The sequence below is a fragment of the Pelobates fuscus genome, chromosome 1 (genome assembly GCF_036172605.1).
Source record: "Pelobates fuscus isolate aPelFus1 chromosome 1, aPelFus1.pri, whole genome shotgun sequence".
Taxonomy (NCBI): domain Eukaryota; kingdom Metazoa; phylum Chordata; class Amphibia; order Anura; family Pelobatidae; genus Pelobates; species Pelobates fuscus.
The window spans coordinates 355,412,786-355,432,046 of record NC_086317.1 but is presented as its reverse complement, the minus strand read 5'-3'; the positions used below and the strand labels follow the sequence as shown (position 1 = coordinate 355,432,046).

Sequence of the window (19,261 nt, the reverse complement as noted above, 5' to 3'; positions counted from 1 at the left end):
AAATGGCAGATAATTAAGCAGTGAAACTGCAATGTGTAATCTCTTTAAAATCAGAGTAGCATAAATTCTAACAGTGCGACTTGTGTAAGACGGTAATTTTTGTTTCATGGAAATGGATGGAGTGCGGCCAAAGATAGGTCTGTTTTTCAATATGCCCTGTAACTTTATGAATAAAATATTTCTAGATCAGGAAGTAATTACAAAACACATTTACGACCAATAATATTATTTTCATTGAGATTTAAACAATATTTTTCTAGTAAAAGAGGATTTAAACCCCAAAGAGGGAGTATGAAAGCTATGCTACAGGAATAGAACATGAATTTAAAAACTAAAACTACATCACGTGGAAACCTGTTTCTCCACTTACTGGGTAAAGAAAAAAAATGTTTATTTCTTACAAAATATTTTCTTTTACATGTGACATCAATTAGATGTAGTCTACTTAAAATCTCATTACAACAGTGAGCTCTATAAGCCTCTGGCACTCAAACGGTTACAAGATAGAAACAAGCATAGTTGCCCTTTCTTCCAGATTAGCACACACAGACATTGTCATGTTTGAACAGCAGCCTCATGATTATTCTCTCTATGCTGGCTGATGTGCTCTCTCAAGATCTGGTTGTTGCAGGTTTGATTTAAGTCATATCTTGATACGTGCAGAGTACACAAGAATCAAATTAGTTCATCAAGGTCACTGCAACAGCTCTTTTGGCAAGCTGGCTTAGAAACCATCAGCCTTAGCATTCGTATACAATCCTCTACTAAAAAAATGTGGATCTGTTAATAAAAATTATGGGGGTAAAGTTAAAAAAAAAAAATGCTGTGTTTTTTTTCTATTGAAAACCAGGCAATCTTATGGCTCCTGGTGTTATTATTTGGTTTATACATTTGCACATGCTCTTCCAAGACCAGGAAGAAGCCCAATAAACATTTTTTTTCATGGGATATGTAGTTCAGTCCTCATGCTCCGTTCACTCATCACATAGGATGAAGAACTGCTCAATAAGCCAAGAGCCTGATTATTCTATTATGGTTTTAGATCACGTTCACGGGTTTTGTGAAACAGGCTTTGCGGAGCAATCTCTTGAACTGCTATCTTGGATATAGAGGAGGAAGTAAAATGTAAACTTTCATGTTACAGATCCTGGGGGCAGACTTACTGCTGCAGCAAATTTTGAAAATTGCTGCTGATACAAGCCAGTCTAAATAGAGAGACTGGATGCTGTGAAGAATAATGTAAAGTTATTTGCTTAGAGTTAACCTTTAAAGTTTAGATTTCATCCCTATTGGGCTGACATACACAGGATAACTTCCCAAAAAGTCTGTAACTGCTGGGAATATATAAAATTGGAAACAATAAACTTTAACCAAGTAAATATAACATGTAGCTATTACAAACTTGTCCAATCAATTAACTTACAGTAGATAAGCATGGGACACACCTCCAGACATGCCAGGTTTGGTAGGTCTGAAATCAGCAGGGATGGGCAGGGCAGAGGGGTCTGCGATGAAAACAAATGGCCTGTATTTCACTGCAAGTGTTCAGCAAGCGCATCTACGTATGTTTACTATGATCCTCCCAACACCAGGTGAGAACGCTGCTCTATTTATTGGGTGATCATGAGAACTGGCTGGAACGCTGCGTAATATGACATGTCATTACCAGCTTCTATTGAAAATAGCAACAACAAAAATTAAAAAGATGTTATTGTCTTGGCTTTCCTTCACACTGACTTGTTTTGATACATTTTCTCTCATTTCTGAAAGATACACTAGAGAGATTCGTGCAGGTTTACTGAATGACTGCCATACGCTCTATAGAGAGCAGGGAAAGGGAAATGGATTGTGACATGCCAAATCTTCATCAAGATAGCATGAACATGGACTGACATAATCAGACAAAGTCATAAAAGATCAGTTTTCCATCTGGAAAAGGTGGATTATTTGTCCCTAGGGTACTCCATCCACACATGGAAAACAAAAAGGTTTTCTAGAAAAGGAAGACCCTACACAAGATATATCTCATAAAAGGCCCAGATTAGAAATGAATTACTCCCTTGATGATTGGGATAGAGAAGAACAGCAGAAAGGTAACAAGGTCAACAGTGATAAAGATGTTTACTGGAATCTAATGTCTTCACGATGCTTTCCAATCTAACAGATAAATTTCAATTTATTGCAGCAACAAAATCACATGTTACTTTTTTAAAATGTAGATGAAAAAGATGATTTATTAAAGCGGCACTGTCATGCCGAACTTACCTTTCCTCAATCTCTTCCTCTTCTCCCCCTCTCTCAGGATCTGTTCTCTGTTTCTTCCTGTCTGCTATAGTTTTCTTTAAAATCACAAGACAAAGTAGGGACTCTTTGCCTTATGGAGGATTCCTCCGCTTGACGAGCTCTGACCAGCGGAGGAGCAAAGTGTGCTTCATTTCTGCTGGTCAGAGCAATTTTCCCATGATCCTTACCTTTCCTCCCTGTTCCCACGATGCTTCCTGTCATTTTAGCCGAAACTGCCGAATTACGTTCTAACTGAATGAGAACAGTATGTTCGTTTGTTTTAGAATGCAATTCGGCACTTTGTTCGGATCGCAATTTCATTCGAATGAATGAAACTCCGATCCTATTCGTTGCCGCGGCTGCATCTTGCAGCCGCTTAGTAGATAATTCCCTAATTCCCACGGTATTAGGGAGCTATCTACTAAAAGGCTGAAAGACCTAAATTGGTCTTTCAGCCACATTTACTAATACTAAGTAAAAATTACTTAGTATTAGTAAATTATGCCCCTTCTCGCTATACCGCGAGTAGGGGTATGTCTAGTAAACAGTGAGCAGCCTGTGGCTGCTCACTGTAAAAAATAAATAAAAACCTATTGGTCCCCACTCCTAAACGACGGGTGGAGGCCCTAAAGTAAAATAAGGGGGGGAGACCTACTGTCCTCCCCGCGGCCCCCACCCCTGAGCGGTGGGTAAGGGCCATAACGGTAATGAAGGGGGGTGGGACCTACTGTCTTCCCCCCCCCCCCGGCCCCCACCCCTGCGCGGTGGGTGGGGGCCATAATGATAATGGGGGGGACACCTGCTGTGCTCCCCCCGGCCCCCCTGGGCAGCGGGTGGGGGCCATAATGATAATGAAGGGGGGGACCTACTGTCCTCCCCCCCCCGAGCCCCCACCCCTGGGCGGCAGGTTGGGGCCATAATGATAATGAGGGGGGGACCTACTGTCCTCCCCCCCCAGCCCCCACCCCTGGGCGGCAGGTGGGGGCCATAATGATAATGAAGGGGGGGGACCTACTGTCCTCCCCCTTTCCGGCACCTGCTGTGCTCCCCCCGGCCCCCACCCCTGGGCAGCGGGTGGGGGCCATAATGATAATGAAGGGGGGGGACCTACTGTCCTCCCCCCCCCGAGCCCCCACCCCTGGGCGGCAGGTGGGGGCCATAATGATAATGAGGGGGGGGACCTACTGTCCTCCCCCCTAGCCCCCCCAGCCCCCACCCCTGGGCGGCGGGTGGGGGCCATAATGATAATGAGGGGGGGGGGATACCAACTGTCCTCCCCCCCGGCCCCCACCCCTGGGCGGCGGTTGGGGGCCCTAAATCAAATAACCCCCTCCATCAAAGGTGACTAGGGGTCCCCAAGCCCCTAGTCACCCACCCCCCACCCAAATAAAAAAGCCCCTACCTACCCCCCCCACCCAAATAAAAAAGCCTCAAAAAGCCTCAAAATTACTACCCTGTGAAGTAAAATTAAACTTACCATTCGATGTCTTCTTTTTTCTGAAATCTTAATTTTTCAGCCCCAAAGAAGGCCAAAAAAAATCCATTATACCCGTCGAACTTAAAGTAAAATAAAAAACCAGAGAGCAAAAAAAAAACCAGACGAAAGAAAAAACCTGAGCACAAAAAAAAGAATCCATCTTCACCCATGGAGGGCTCCGCGCAGAATGAGCTCCGCAGGGCGGGGGAAGGCTTATGAAGCCTTGCCCCGCCCTGCAATTAGGCTAAGAACACTGATTGGTGGGTTTAAGTCAATCAGAGTGCTCTGTGTCATTTTACACAGCGTGGGAAAGTTCTTCGGAATTTTCCCACGCTGTGTAAAATGACACAGAGCACTGTGATTGGATGGCTTGAAATCCATCCAATCACAGTGCTCTGTGTCATTTTACACAGCGTGGGAAAGTTCTTTGGAATTTTCCCACGCTGTGTAAAATGACAAAGAGCACTCTGATTGGCTTAAACTCACCAATCAGAGTGTTCTTAGCCTAATTTCAGGGCTGGACAAGGCTTTATAAGCCTTCCCCCGCCCTGCGGAGCTCAGTCTGCGCAGAGCCCTCCGTGGGTTAAGAGGGATGATTTTTTTTTGCACTCAGGTTTTTTATTTTATTTTAAGTTCGACGGGTATAATGGATATATATTTGGCCTTTTTGGGGCTGAAAAATGAAGATTTTAGAAAAAAGAAGACGTCGAATGGTAAGCTTAATTTTACTTTACAGGGTAGTAATTTTATTCCCCCCTCACTATTTCTTAGGGTGAGGGGGGTAGGTAGGGGCTTTTTTATTTGGGTGGGGGGTGGGTGACTAGGGGCTTGGGGACCCCTAGTCACCTTTGATGGAGGGATGGTTATTTGATTTAGGGCCCCCACCCACCCTGGTGGGGACCAGGGGGGCGGGGGGAGGACAGTAGGTGTCCCCCCCTCATTATCATTATGGCCCCCACCCGCCGCCCAGGGGTGGGGGCCGGAGAGGGGGAGGACAGTAGGTGTGTCCCCCCCTTCATTATCATTATGGCCCCCACCCGCCGCACAGGGGTGAGGGCCTGGGGGAGGGGGGGAGGACAGTAGGTCCCCCCCCCCTCATTATCATTATGGTCCCTACCCGCCGCTCAAGGGAGGGGGCCGGGGGGGGTGGGGACACAGTAGGTCCCCCCTTTAATTATCATCATTATGGCCTCCACCTGCCGCCCAGGGGTGGGGGCCGGGGGGGGAGGAGAGAAGGTTCCCCCCCCCTCATTATCATTATGGCCCCCACCCGCCACACAGGGATGGGGGCCGGGGGGGGGAGGACAGTAGGTCCCCCCCCGTTTAATTATCATTATGGCCCCCACCCGCCGCACAGGGGTGGGGGCCCGGGGCGGGAGGACAGTAGGTCACCCCCCTCATCATCATTATGGCCCCTACCCACCGCTCAAGGGTGGGGGCTGGGGGGGGGAGGACAGTAGGTCCCCGTCCCCCCATTGTAATTTATGGCCCCCACCCGCCGAGCATGGGTGGGGGTCGGATAGTAGGCTGCTCACTGTTTAGTGGACATGCCCCTACTCGCGGTATAGCGAGTAGGGGCATTGGGGAGATTCTATTCTCCTTTATACTATTATGGGGGCCATATTGACCCCCATAGAGTGAGGGGGGGACCTGGGGGGCTTATGAAGTGGTGGGGATCAGTTCTCCCTGACGCTTCTGTCTTTACATATTACAAGGAGGGAGCTGCGTGCCGGTAGCTCCCTCCTTGTAATAAACCGAACAAACAAAATACTCAGTGTTAGTTTGTTCGTCTGATTTTTCTATTCATTCATTCATCTGTCTGATGAATGAATGAATAGATGAAATTCCCGTTCGCATGTCCAGGTGTTTCACTGGGCATGTGCGGGAATCTCACAGGCTATCTAGTGTGGGCAGATGACGTGTCCCACAGGAACTTCACCTACCCACACAAAGATGGCGGTGCCCTGAATATAGATCAGGGCAGAAAATAAAGAATAATAAATAGGTTATCTGGGCTTAGGGGCATGTGGGGGTGACTAAGGGGTCAATTGGATGTAGTGGAGGCGGGTTTAAAAAATGGGATTCGGCATGACAGTGCCGCTTTAACTAAACACTTCATAATGGATTTTTAAAAGCACAAATGAGTTTGTAATGTAATATGTGTGGCTTATGTCTGTAGAGGGTGAGAGAGTGTGTGTTTGTGTGTATACGTGCAGTAATGTGTGTATGGGGGGTATAGTGTGTACAAGGGATCTAGTGCATGTATCTATAAGGGATCCAGAGTATGTATAGGGTATGTAATGTGTATTCTACAATCAGGGAAGAGATCTCTAACCTCTCTCCCTCCCCTTCCAATACATCACCCAACCCCACTCACTCCACTGTTGCTCATTCGCACCTACTACAACGGAAGAGGTTTCTGCTCTGCTCCGGTCCTCCCACCCCACCACCTGTTCCCTTGATCCTATTCCTTCATATCTTATCCGCACTCTGTCTCCTTCTCTTGCACTTCCTCTCACTAAAATTTTCAATCTTTCCCTTTCCTCTGGCACATTTCCTTCACCCTTCCAGCATGCAACTATAATGCTGATTCTGAAAAAGCCCAACCTTGACCCCAACTCCCCATCCAACTACTGCCATTTGCCTCCAAGATCGACAGACTTCCTCAAATCCAACTCTCTGCTTCACCCGCTTCAGTCTGGATTCCGCGCTCATCATTCTGTTGAAACAGCTATGACCAAAGTATCCAACGATTTAATCGCTGCTAAATCTCACAGCCATTACTCTATCCTAATTCTGCTTAATCTTTCTGCTGCCTTTGAAACTGTTGAACATCAAAAACTTTTTCTCATTCTCCGTAATCTCGGTCTACGAGATACTGTTCTCTCCTGGTGCTCCTACTACCTCTCCCAGCGCTCTTTTAGTGTTTCTTTCTCTGGCTCTGCTTCTGCCTCTTATCCCCAACCCCTCTCTGTTGGCGTTCCCCAAGGTTCTGTCCTTGGTCCCCTACTGTTCTCCATCTATACTGCCTCCCTTGGTAAACTCATCAGCTCCTTTGGCTTCCATTATTATTTATATGCAGATGACACACAAATCTACCTGTCCTCTCCTGATCTCTCTTCGCTCCTCTTGACTTGTGTCTCTGACTGCCTCTCCGCGATTTCCAACTGGATGGCTGCTCACTTCCTTAAACTCAACCTTGTTCTTTCTCACCAAGACTACTACTATCCCCTTCTCAGTGGTCTTACATGTTCCCAGATTGCACCACTGCAATCTACTATGAATGCGGCGGCAAGGTTCATTTTCCTGTCCGCCCGCACCTCTCACGCCTCCCCCCTCTGTCAGTCCCTACATTGGCTTGCTGTTAGATATAGGGCTCAATTTAAGATTCTGGTGCTTGCTTACAAGTCCCTACTGCTCCAACCTACATATCCTCCCTAATATACTAGTAAATCCCGTTGAGGCCCCTGCGTTCTGCGAAGACCTACGTCTATCCTCTGTCCTTACTCCCACCTCTGATGCTCACCTCCAAGACCTCTCCAGGGCTGCACTTTTTCTGTGGTCCTCTCTTCCCTTCTCCGCTAGACTTTCAACCAGTCTCCACTCCTTCAAAAAATCCTTGAAAATAACACTTCTTCAGGAAACCATATAATTTAAACTGTTAGCGGGTTTTCATCCCCCCTTCACTCCTCTCCTGCAACTGTCAAAAATAACTTACTAAGTTCTCAGTGAATACTTTTCTAGCAACCTATTTCATTACCCCTACTTTTACTCTTTGTGTCACTATGCCCTGCTCCCTCTAGTATGTAAGCTCACTGAGCAGGGCCCACCACCCCTCTGTTCCGGTGCGTCCATTTTTCTGGTTACAATTTGGGTGTCTGTTAGTCCACCCATTGTACAACACTACGGAATTTGCTGGCGCTATGTAAATAATAAAATAACAATAATATTGTAGGAGGTAGAGTGTATATTTTAAGGGGATCTATTGTTTGTGAGAGGTACAGTGTTTGTGAGGGGTACAATGCGTGTATGTAAATGCATTGGGTGATATAGGGCCTGTATTGTGTGTGATGGGGGGTGAGAGCAGGACAATTTTACACATATATATATTGAAAACCTTTGATCTCCACACTGGCACTTGGATAACAACAGGAGAGATTCTCTAATCTGCAGTAAGAGCCTGTGCCCAGATCATTGCTGTCCATCGGCATTTGCCCAGTTTGACTTCCTTAGTTCATTTTTAGATGCATTCTTTTGGTTTTCAGTTTGTGTCTGACTTTGAAAATCAGGAGTTTTTACTATGGAACAGTGACACCCTTCAGTTACATGCCAATTAAGCACAATGATTGCACTTGTTGCAATAGTTCCAGGACTTTATATTGATCTATCTTACTGTGTAAATAAAACAAAAATGTCACTAACTCCTTCACTTTACTTTTTTATTATCATTTTTGTCTATTGAGTTTCTGATGCAGGTAGTGTTGTGTTATTATTCCATTTTAAACATGGATTGCTTAGAGTGTGTGTCTGCTGTATACAACAGCCTAGAAACATAACTCAGGAAGAGATTCAGAGCCAGTGAACCACTCATAGACAGCTGTTCCGTTCTTAAAGAGACACTATAGTCACCAGATCAACTACAGCCTATTTTATTTGTTCTGGTGAGTATAAACATTCCCTTCAGGCATTTTGCAGTAAATACTGTTTTCATAGAAAATACAGTGTTTACATTACAGCCTAGGGATACCTCCACTGGCCACTGCTCATGTGGCTGCTAGAGGTGCTTCCTGAGCAGTGCTGTACAGTGTACAGCACTGCCATACAGTGTCTCCACCCTCTGCATGCAGACACTGAACTTTCCTCATAGAGATCCAGAGATTTAATTAATCTCTATGAGGAGATGCTGATTGGCCAGGGCTGTGTTTGACTTGCGTTGGCTCTGCCCCTGATCTGCCTCCTTGACAATTTCAGCCAATCCTATGGGAAAGCACTGTGATTGGCTCAGAGATTCACTTCTGATGATGACAGATTAGGGGCAGAACCAGCAGCTACAGACTTGAATAAAAGATTTTACTATATTTAGAGAGGAAATGGCAGCCAGATGGTGGTTTTAACACTATAGAGTCAATAACACATGTTTGTGTTCCTGACCCTATAGTGTTCCTTTGATGTTGTTGTTCTGCTGTCCATAGCATGTTTCTGCAGGCTTTTTAATGTACACACTGCCTTTTCTCCGTTTACATCACAGCCTAGGAACACCTCTAGTGGCCACTCCTTGGATGGCTACTAGAGGCGTTTCCTGAGGCAGTGCTGTACAGTGTGCAGCACTGGCATTCAGGGTCTCCATTATGAGATGCTAATTGGTGCAGCTCGAGTTTTGCCGCACATTGGTGTTTTGGAGAATTGGAGTTTTGACGCACATGCACTATAGTCTCCCAATGCTTTCCTATAGGAAAGCCTTGGATAGACTGAGATTGTCAAATTTGATGATCTCAGCCAAGGAGGCAGAGCAGGGCAAGGGGGGAGAGGGGGCCCTGGGTCCTAAACGGCACTTAAAAGCTATAGCACCAGGAATTTCTTAAAAGCTATAGCACCAGGTTTCTTTTTACATTCATTTTTAGCATCATAAAATGAGTATAGACTGTTACAATCAATATGAGACGTTACTCTAACTACTTCTCTAACCACTTGGGCCTTGATGTAATATTTTTTGTATAAGCTGTTCAAATGATTTAAAATGTTTGGATAAACGTTTACAGTTTTTTTTTTTCAAAATATTAAAATTTAAATATATATATATATATATATATATATATATATATATATATATATATATATATATATATATATAAAATATCATATTGAAATTTTTTTTTTTTTTTCGTAATATTAAATCATTTTAAAAGTGTATAAAAAAATATTACATTGTGGCCTTAGAGGTAAACTCCAAGCACCATTGGCACTTACTGCATCTTATTGTAGTTATTATCATGCTAGAAACCTGACCATGCAAATCTCTTCGGGGTACAGTTTGTGAATTTTCAGGAATATAAACTGTGCTATCAGTTCACATTCATTGGACTTAAAGGGACACTGTAAATTCCACAAGGACTATAGCTTGCAATGTGTTCACCCAGCTCTCTCAGTCCACTATTTCTGTCCAAGACTGACATTTAATAATGCAGAACCACTGCATTATCAGTGCGGGGAAGTAAAGAGCACAGGTTTTTATCAATCAGATCAAAAACTCTTTGACAGAAAAACTGGGGAGGCATCCATACACGCGTAGTGCTATAACCACTACAACAAGCTGTAGTACTTATGGTACTTAGAGGGTCCTTTAACCCCTTAAGGACCAAACTTCTGGAATAAAAGGGAATCATGACATGTCACACATGTCATGTGTCCTTAAGGGGTTAAAAAATATTAACTACCGGTATATTACTTTTAAAATTCTCTGCAACCCTAACATTCTAGAGATAATTTATCTGAAACTCTCAGTTGCTGATTAAAAATAAAAATAATACTTTATAAATAACGCATCAGACAAAGAGGGGGAATGCAACCCGGGAGAATCCAAATATTAATATCAATCAACAGAGAGTGTCTGATTGAAGATCAAACAACTGGAATCAAAATAAATAAATGAGCACAACTTTAACTGTTACGAATGTAATTAAATTAAATTAGGACCTTCCAAAACAGGGGAACTTTGATGTATTGGGCAGGTTGAAAATGCACTATAATAATATAGTCAACAAAAGTAATGGTTTGTTTAGCATGTGTAAGACGTGGAATTAAAAAGGGAAGTAGCCTTGCATTCAGTTCCAAAAAGGCTTATTTTATTGCTTTCAGATTGCAGCAGGTGGCACTGCAAGTCACAGAATCTCAAAAAAGGATGAAAATCATTTATGTGAATTATTACATACCTGAAACAGCATTGTTCTGTTCTTTTCGGAGTCTGACGGTTGTACATGGCTTGGCGCACTTGCATGCCTCCTTCTTGGCTGTATTTTTCCATCATTCACTCTTTTCTGGATAGTGACACTACTGCAACGAGACCTAAACTCCTGCTGGTCTTCAAATCCACTGTCTTCTAAAATCCTTTCAGGGAATGTCACCCTAGGACAAGCCAGGTTGCTCTGACTGCCAACTGTGAATATAGCAGAATGACCTCCAGAAGAAGACCCGCAATCCTCTTCTGTGTCCTGCTCCAGAAATGGGTTATCAGATGGGGAAATCGGGATATCGGTCTCGGCCAAAGAAAAGTCACTTGTGCAATCTGAACTCTGCTGCTTGCTCAGCCGTTTCAGACGCTGGCGTTCATGCAGGCTGAATTTCTCAATACAGTCATCAACAAGTGTAGAGGGGACTTTTTTATGGGCAATTACAACTTTCCCACAGTATAGAACTTCAAATTTTTGTGAGTTATAAAAGGCATCTTCGTTGTCTTTGTTAGGTTTAGAATCCTCTTTTAGGGAAACTTTGGAGATCTGCCGTATGCTAGAGATCACGTTAGAAACCTGTATGGAGTAAAAGGGAGACTGTAATAAGAAACAATACCACAATGTGAAAGAAAGTCGGTCATAATTGCTACAAAAATATTTATTTAAATACATACAATCATCAATGGTATTCTCAGGGTTATTTACTGAAGAGAGAATTTAAATTTAAGGCCAGAGTAGTAAACTGCCTCCTCTCCTCCCTAATCCCCCCCCCCCCCCCCCCCCACACACACAATCCCCAACCTACACACACATATAAAAAATAAAAATAAAACAATATCAAATCTAGTTAAAAGATCTGATAGGACAACATGACAAAGCCTGACAAGAGGTGAAACTACCACTAGTGATTTACAAAACCTTGTGCACCTTCTGTTTTTTTCTGAATAAAGTTATACAGAGAACAGCATTTGAGCTTGTCTTTATTCCACAAACATACCACTGGGGTACACAAACATTAAGCCTTTATAAAAAGTCATTAGTGTTTATGAACAAAATATTTAGAATTACTTTAGAAATTAAAATGTTCCGGTGAAAAGTATCTAACGTATCTAGTCATGGTGAAAGGCAAAATGATAAGGTGAAATATGGGACCATTGACATAAAATGTGAGTTTTCACCCATAACAACACACTTTGGCAGGATTAAATAGCATAAGTCTAAGGAGGCCAAGGGCCGGTAGAAACCACTATGGGTCCCCCCCCCCCCCCTATTTTTTCCACTTTTTATTTCTTCTTCTGTGTTTTCATCTATTGAACACAATAATCTAATTTGTATTTCTTATGTTTGATTCTGTTGAAAAAGATGACAAAAAATGCAAATTTCTAATGTACATCAGTGGGTTGAGCAACTTAAAGGGACATTATAGTCACCCAGACCACTTCAGCTCAATTAAGTTGTCTGGGTGCCAGGTCCCCCAGGTTTTAACCCTTCAGATGTAAACATAGCTGTTTCAGAGAAACGGCTATGTTTACATTGCAGGGTTAATCCAGCCTCTAGTGGCTGTCTTCCTGACAGCCGCTAGAGGCGCTTCTGTGACGCTGGATGCGAAAATCGCATTCAGCGTGCAGAACGTCCATAGGAAAGCATTGAGAAATGCTTTCCTACGGACTGTTTGAATGCGCGCGCAGGGGAGGAGAGGTCACCAGCACCCAGGGAGCCCGGCGCTGGACTAAAGTAAGTAACTGAAGAGTTTTTAACCCCTTCAGCGCCAAGGGAGGGGGGCCCTGAGGGTGGGGGGGGGGGGGGACCTAAGGGTTATATAGTGTTAGGAAAACGAGTTTGTTTTCCTGACACTATAGTGATCCTTTAAACCTTCTGGGGTATTTTAGAGTGTGCTTATGGAAATCTCAAAATAATGGTTTGATGTATGGGATAATCATTTTATGTGAAGAAATCTGTAACAGATTATTTTCAGTTTTACATGCTAATATGTTTGCTCTGATACTGAAACCCCTGGACTAAGGGATACCAGCCAAGCAATTATGTAACCATGCTCTCTGCTCCAATCCACGTTATGCCAAATGTCCTTATTCTAATGATCTGCAAACATCACCATGACCTCCAGGTACATCAGGATTTTAAATTATTTGTGTTAGTAAGTCATTGTGTTTTTAAATATTATTAACATCATCAAGGGCCACCATAAGACCAGGTAGACCTCTCGAGTAATTTGTTCTTATAACTACATTATCCCAGATAGTCTCTGAGTTGGTGCATGTGCCATTTACCGTTTATATGGCTTTGTGAAGAAGGAAATAGTCTGCCAATTAGCCTATGAAGAAATCTCATTATTAGTCTGGGCAGTCCCTAAAAGAGTCTCCGCTAGTTTAAAAATCACCCTTCTCATTAGTAATGTCACTAAAACATGCATCCTGCAGAGTAATTTTAATATAGGCACTTTGTTTACTTGATATTCTTATGCATTCTAGAGATGAATACTATCTAATATATTTTTCCCCTACATAACATGCTACAGGGACAGGGACACTTCTACAGAACAATCCTTTGATGAAAGCTTCCTCTGTAAAACTTTAGCCATTTAACCAACAATTTGTTAAGAAGTTGGGTGTGTACCTTTTATTATTTTCTCTATCTTCCTCAATTTCACCTTCATAATCTCGTACTTCATTTTCATCATCCCTACAAAAAGCATCTCTCCCAGTACTTCTATTTGACCTGGGCATTTCTCGGTTAGTTTCTCTTTTTAAAGAGTATAATCAATTTAAAGATACAGACTTCTGTAGAGAATACATTCTCTGGATACCTGACTGTATACTACAGCCACTGGGCCCTTATAGGGCACCATAGGAAGAGCCACTTAGATTAAGCCTCACTGCTCAGAGACAGGTGAAACCATTTCACAGATAATGAAAAAAACACACAGAGCAATTAAACACAATGATGTAGTAGGCTTTCTAGATTATGATTGAGTTTTAGATGCAGCTGTCAGTGTTACAGAAGCCAGATGTCATAAACCTGACTACAGAGGAGACCTGGCACCCAGTTGGACTAATTTAAATGCCAAATCGTTGTAAAACGGTTTGCCCCATAACCGGGGAATAGCACCAGTGGGCTGTAGTGATTACTATGGTATAATCTAACCCTAATTAGGAGGACAACATTCAATTGTGTTTCCTTTTCAATTTTGAAAAATGTAAATGTTAATTTTAATTTTACAGTGTTCCTTTAAAACCTATTTTCCCACACAGATCATTTTCAATATTTTTTTCAATCTTATTTTTCATTATTTTATGTGACTCGGTGTTTTAAGTATGCACATGCTGTTGGATGTAGATTTTTATCAGCATTCCAAACTTCTGAGATAAATCTTAAGAACTATGGAAAACCGAATGATAATATTTGGCTAAGAACCAACAGGCTTCCTGCAGTAACTTGTAAGTACTTAACAGACAGAACCTCTGCAAACTAATCACTGGTAGGAAGTTGATGCAGTGCACACTTTGCAGATCAGGCTGACAAGTGGTGGAAGCTGAGCATGTCACTGCATGCAACAGGTACCATATTCATGGCAGCCAAACCAATATCATGTGAAGACATGGAAAAGTTAAATCTGAATCAATACATTTGGGTTCTGCAACCTCCAGCCCTTAATAAGCTGTCGGGTAAAGAAAGTACAGCCACTTTGAATTCTATGGTTTTACATATCAGGACATAATAACAATCATCTGTTCCTTAGCAGGTCTTAACAATAGGTAAATGCAACCTCAGATGTACAACACATGATACAGTACACCGTGTCATGATTTATTTAACAAAAATTAAACCAAAATGGAGCAATAACTTGAAGCAACTGTCTTCTGTATTACTTTATCAGTCTCTCACATCATTGTGGAAGAATTTTGTGCCACTCATCTTCACAATGATGCTTCAGTTCATTGAGGTTTGCTGGCATTTGTTTAGGCACAGCTCTCTCAAGGTCCTGAAACAGCATTTCTATCAGGCTGAGGACTGGACTTTGACTGGGCCATTGCGACACTTTCATTCTTTTCTTTCTCAGCCATTATGTTGTAGATTTGATAGTGTGCTTGGGATCATTGTCCTGTTGCATGATCCAATTTCAGCCAAGCGTTAGCTGTCGGACAGATGGCCTGACATTTGACTCTAGAACACCTTGGTATACAGAGGAGTTCATGGTTAACTCAATGACTGCAAGGTTACCAGGTCCTGTGGCTGAAAAACAAGCACAAACATCTCCACTTTGGTCTTGTCTGTCCAAAGGATATTGTTCCAAAAGTCTTGTGGTTTGTTTAGATGAATGTTTTGCTAACCTAAGTTGTGCTGCCATGTTCTGTTTAGATAGAAGATACTTTCTTCTGGCAACCCTTCCAAACACACCATACTTAACATTTAACATGCTTACTGAGACCTATACAGTCTGAGATGGAACTCTTGGGTTTCTTGCAATTTCTCTGAGCATTCCCACCCCTGTAAAGATTAACAACTGGCAAATGTTTTCCCATTTTACCTAATCTTTCTCACTGTAGAATGATGGACTTTAAATGTTTTGGAAATGGTTTTACAATCCTTCCCAGTTTGATGGACAACAACAATTGCTTCTCTATGATCATTGCGGATGCCTTTCCTCCTTGGCATTGTGCCAACACACACCTGAATGCTCCAGATCAGCAAACTGCTAAAACCTTAGCTTTTGTAGAGGTGGTCACACTTGCTGATGATCAATTAATCAAGAGCATTTGATTAGCAGTACCTATTTGCTACTTATCCTCTTAATGTCTATGGAAGCAGTAAGGGTGTACTTCGTTTTTCATGCATGGCTTCTCCATTTTGGCTTTATTTTTGTTAAATACATCATGTCATGTCATGTCATGTGTTGATGTTGTAAAGGGACATTACTTTTTAAAGGGACACTACTTTAGGCACACAGACCACTTCATTCCATTGAAGTGGTTTGGGTTTAATGTTCCTGTCCCCTTAACCCTGCAATGTTAATTATTGTAGTTTCTGATAAATTGCAATCATTTATTTGCAGAGTTAAGACTGCCTCTAGTGGCTGTCAATCTATGGGAAGGGCATAACGCACTCAGAGCGCTCGCCACAGATGCACCCTGCAGTTGGGTGAAGTCTGAGGAGGCAGTAAGTACAGTAAGGGTTTATTAACCCTTTCTGAGGGCTGGGGGAGGGGAAGGGGGGGGGGGCGGTGAGGCACAAAGAAGGGCCGGGCCAGAGGGAAGTATAGTGCTAGGAATACAGATTCCTATAGTATCCCTTTCATACCTGCTATGGAACAAATGATTGCTATCATGTCCTGATATGTAAAACCAATAGAATTCAAAGTGGGTGTACTTTCTTTTTCCCGTTGTGGTTTATATATATATATGAAATAAATAAATCATTCAAAAAGCAAAGGTGGTTATGGTTCTTAGATGTCACGTTATGTTTACCATGTAATATTCTACTACACTATTTCAGTAAAGGGTTATAGAACATGTAATGGCTGCTACCCAGCTTCATTTCATGTTCGTACAGCTTTCAGAGTTATTTTACTGGCATAGCTCCCTGTGGTTATAAAAAGCCAGTAAGAAGAGAAGAGCTGCATTGGATCATTCCAAGAAAGACTCCTTTTAGAAACTTAATTCACAAATACTTAGAATATCTTCAGGAACTCATTGCATGTATCAGACTGGTTAGGAAGGGCCCCATACTGCACACAGCACATGACATGGGAAACTCTGTTATGCCATGCCTCCCAACCATCCCAATTTTGGCAGGACATAATGTGGAAGGACCCCTCCCCTTTCTTCTTGTCTCACATCGGCTGGAGACATTGACACAATCACATCACTGGCACGCCACACTGCTTAGTAGGATGCCAGAGTTGGTGGTATGGTATTCTGCACAATGCAGCTTCTACCAATCTAGTTAACTTGGCAAAAAAACTGGGGTGGACACTTACTGTGATGTGAAGTGCAGCTCCTATTTACATTACTTGACAACTAAGGAAAGCAGGTAGACAAGGAAGGAGACTAGATTAGTTACACATTGCTTAAAAGGGTTACTCCAAACACAAAGCTGTGTTCTCCCGGTGGCTCAATCCACCTCTGGTGATGATTTCCCCCCCTCACTCCGGTGGTGAGGGATGGCATGGAGGATGGTCTGAGGGAAGAAATTGGGTGGAACAAAGGAGTGGCATGCTGTAGTGGTTTTGGTGCTCGGAGCGTTCCTTTAACTAGAAAAATAATCTACCTCATTCATGACTCCAACTTATAAACAATTAAAAGAACTATGCAATGTCAAAGCTTATGTGCCCTGTGACTTACGTTTTCCACTGTGAACTGGACCTATACAAAGTATTGCAGTTTATGGAATTTTATTAGCTCTGATGTGAACGCAGAAAAGCTTTTTTCGACAGCTAGAAACCTGCACTTTTTGTGAATCCCACACAGTCAGCTTATTTACAAATCACCTAGTATTGCTGTGCCTGTTAGCAACAATCTACATTTAAAAGATAATGGGGCTCGCAAGCCACAGCAATTACCTGCAACAAAGGGTGAGCTGTAACTGCTTCAGCATTACATCTAACTCGATTATTTCTGTATGAAAACACAGTGCATCTAATAGACAAGAAGTAATCGAATTGACTTTATCTTCACATTGACAGAGCAACATCAGCTGAGGCAATTACGATACAAAGAGCATCTGCCCTAACAGCACCACTCTATCTCTAGAGAAATCACACTGACAGTACATCTGTTGGGACCTTAACCTCTCACTGCCTCTAACAGCAAGACTTAATGCAAGTTTTCAAGTACTGTTCATTAAAAGCTGACAGAGGTGTAAAGTACAGTAAAAATGTCTTGTCTTGGCCTATTACAGTTTAATTAGCACAACATTGTAATTGATTGTTAATTACGTAACCAATAGACTGATTTTATTGTACTTTACTTTCTTTTTGCCTTTTAAAAGGACACGATAGTAGCGTCTGGGTGCAGTGTTCCTGTCTTTTTAACCCTGAAAAGTAAGACATGTTTTATTATTCTTATTATATTTTAGAATGTTTACCAAAGCTTCTATTGCACTGAGTAGAACTCGGCCACATGATGCAGACGCCCATAGAAAAGCATTGAATACAATGTTTTACTTTAGGCAAAGCTTGGATGCACACACAGCGGTCGCCAAGCATGCACATCCGTTCCCCAATGCTTCTTTATGAGAAGCACGGGACTGGACCATCGTGGAGGAGGACATGCATCCTCCATGAGATTGTGGGAGACAGTGAAGTGAGCAGTGCCGAGGGATCGTTGGCGCAGGAAAAAGGAGAGTAAAAGGAAAGGTCAGTAAAAATATTTTTTATCTTACATTAACTTTTACGGCAAACTGTAAATAAGGGCAATACGTGCAGGGGCACTATTGTGTAAGGAATACAGTGTTCTTTCAAGATAAGATTTTTTTTAAGAATCCACCCTCCCCGCAAACTCTGAGCATTATCACCTTTCCGATTTATTTACAAGTAAAAAATGTAAGTCTACACAGTGTTTTAAACTACTGCAGACATACTGAGAACTATGGAGTCCACGGACTGCATTTTAATCATCTGTATCAGATCACGTCAGCACTGCATGAGTTAAATAGCTTGCTAACATCACTGTCAGTGTCCCCTTTGCTTGATATCAAGGACCATAAAAAATTTAAACAAATGAAACACAAGTACACCGAAATAGACACATTTTGGCTTCAGCTAAGGACGCCTGAATATTATAGTACAGTTGTTATCAAAATGTTATTGTAGCAATCAACACAGTCAATTGCCTAGACTAACACTGGCTTTACACAGTAATAATAATAGTTTGAAAGAGCAAAGTGTTATTCAGCCTAAAGAAAAGAAATACCACAAGCTCCATAACAGTCACCGTGACCTTGAAATGAAATTTGTCAAATATAAATCATTAAAAATAACACAAAGATATTTATAAATAAAATCACACTCTGCAAACATCTAGCCTATGTCACATGCAACAGTGTATAGAAAAGTTAAAATGTAGCTAAAGTGGGTAACACGTGGGACTGTTAAATTGGGGGAATTATGGCAAAGGAAAGTGTAATAATTCATAACATTGTATGTTAGGGCAAGTAGATCACTGACAAACTCTCTGTGCGTAATACTTTATTAACAGCTACCGCATGTGTAGAGGAAATGTTTTTGGACATGTTTTTCAGGAAAAAAAAAACCTTTACAAAAATAATAACAATACCACAGACTGTGTTGAGGGTATCTACTCTATAAAATTATAATAAGTAATGGTTATTCAACTTCATGATTTGTTTATCACATATCACTAAAAGTTGTGTATAACAGGGTGTGGAATTGCGATCACACCACACCCAGAAAATTGAGTTTGAGGCTCCAGATAGGTATTTTTTTCCCTTTAACCCCATCACAGGTAAGCTGGAGGGCTGCTACACGGTGTCTGGGGGGGCAGTGCCACCTCATGTGCCACACTGTATACAGCCAGCA

The 19,261-nt window shown here is 42.2% G+C and overlaps 1 protein-coding gene across 2 annotated transcripts in view; it reads right to left on the bottom strand.

Moving 5' to 3' along the window:
* TBC1D4 (TBC1 domain family member 4) overlaps positions 1 to 19,261 on the bottom strand; it is a 173,517-nt gene that overhangs the window by 64,688 nt on the left and 89,568 nt on the right. For both annotated transcript variants that reach the window (XM_063425922.1, XM_063425927.1), the window contains exon 2: positions 10,690 to 11,283. In XM_063425922.1, the coding sequence (XP_063281992.1) occupies positions 10,690 to 11,283 (594 nt within the window). The remainder of the gene's footprint in view (positions 1 to 10,689; positions 11,284 to 19,261) is intronic.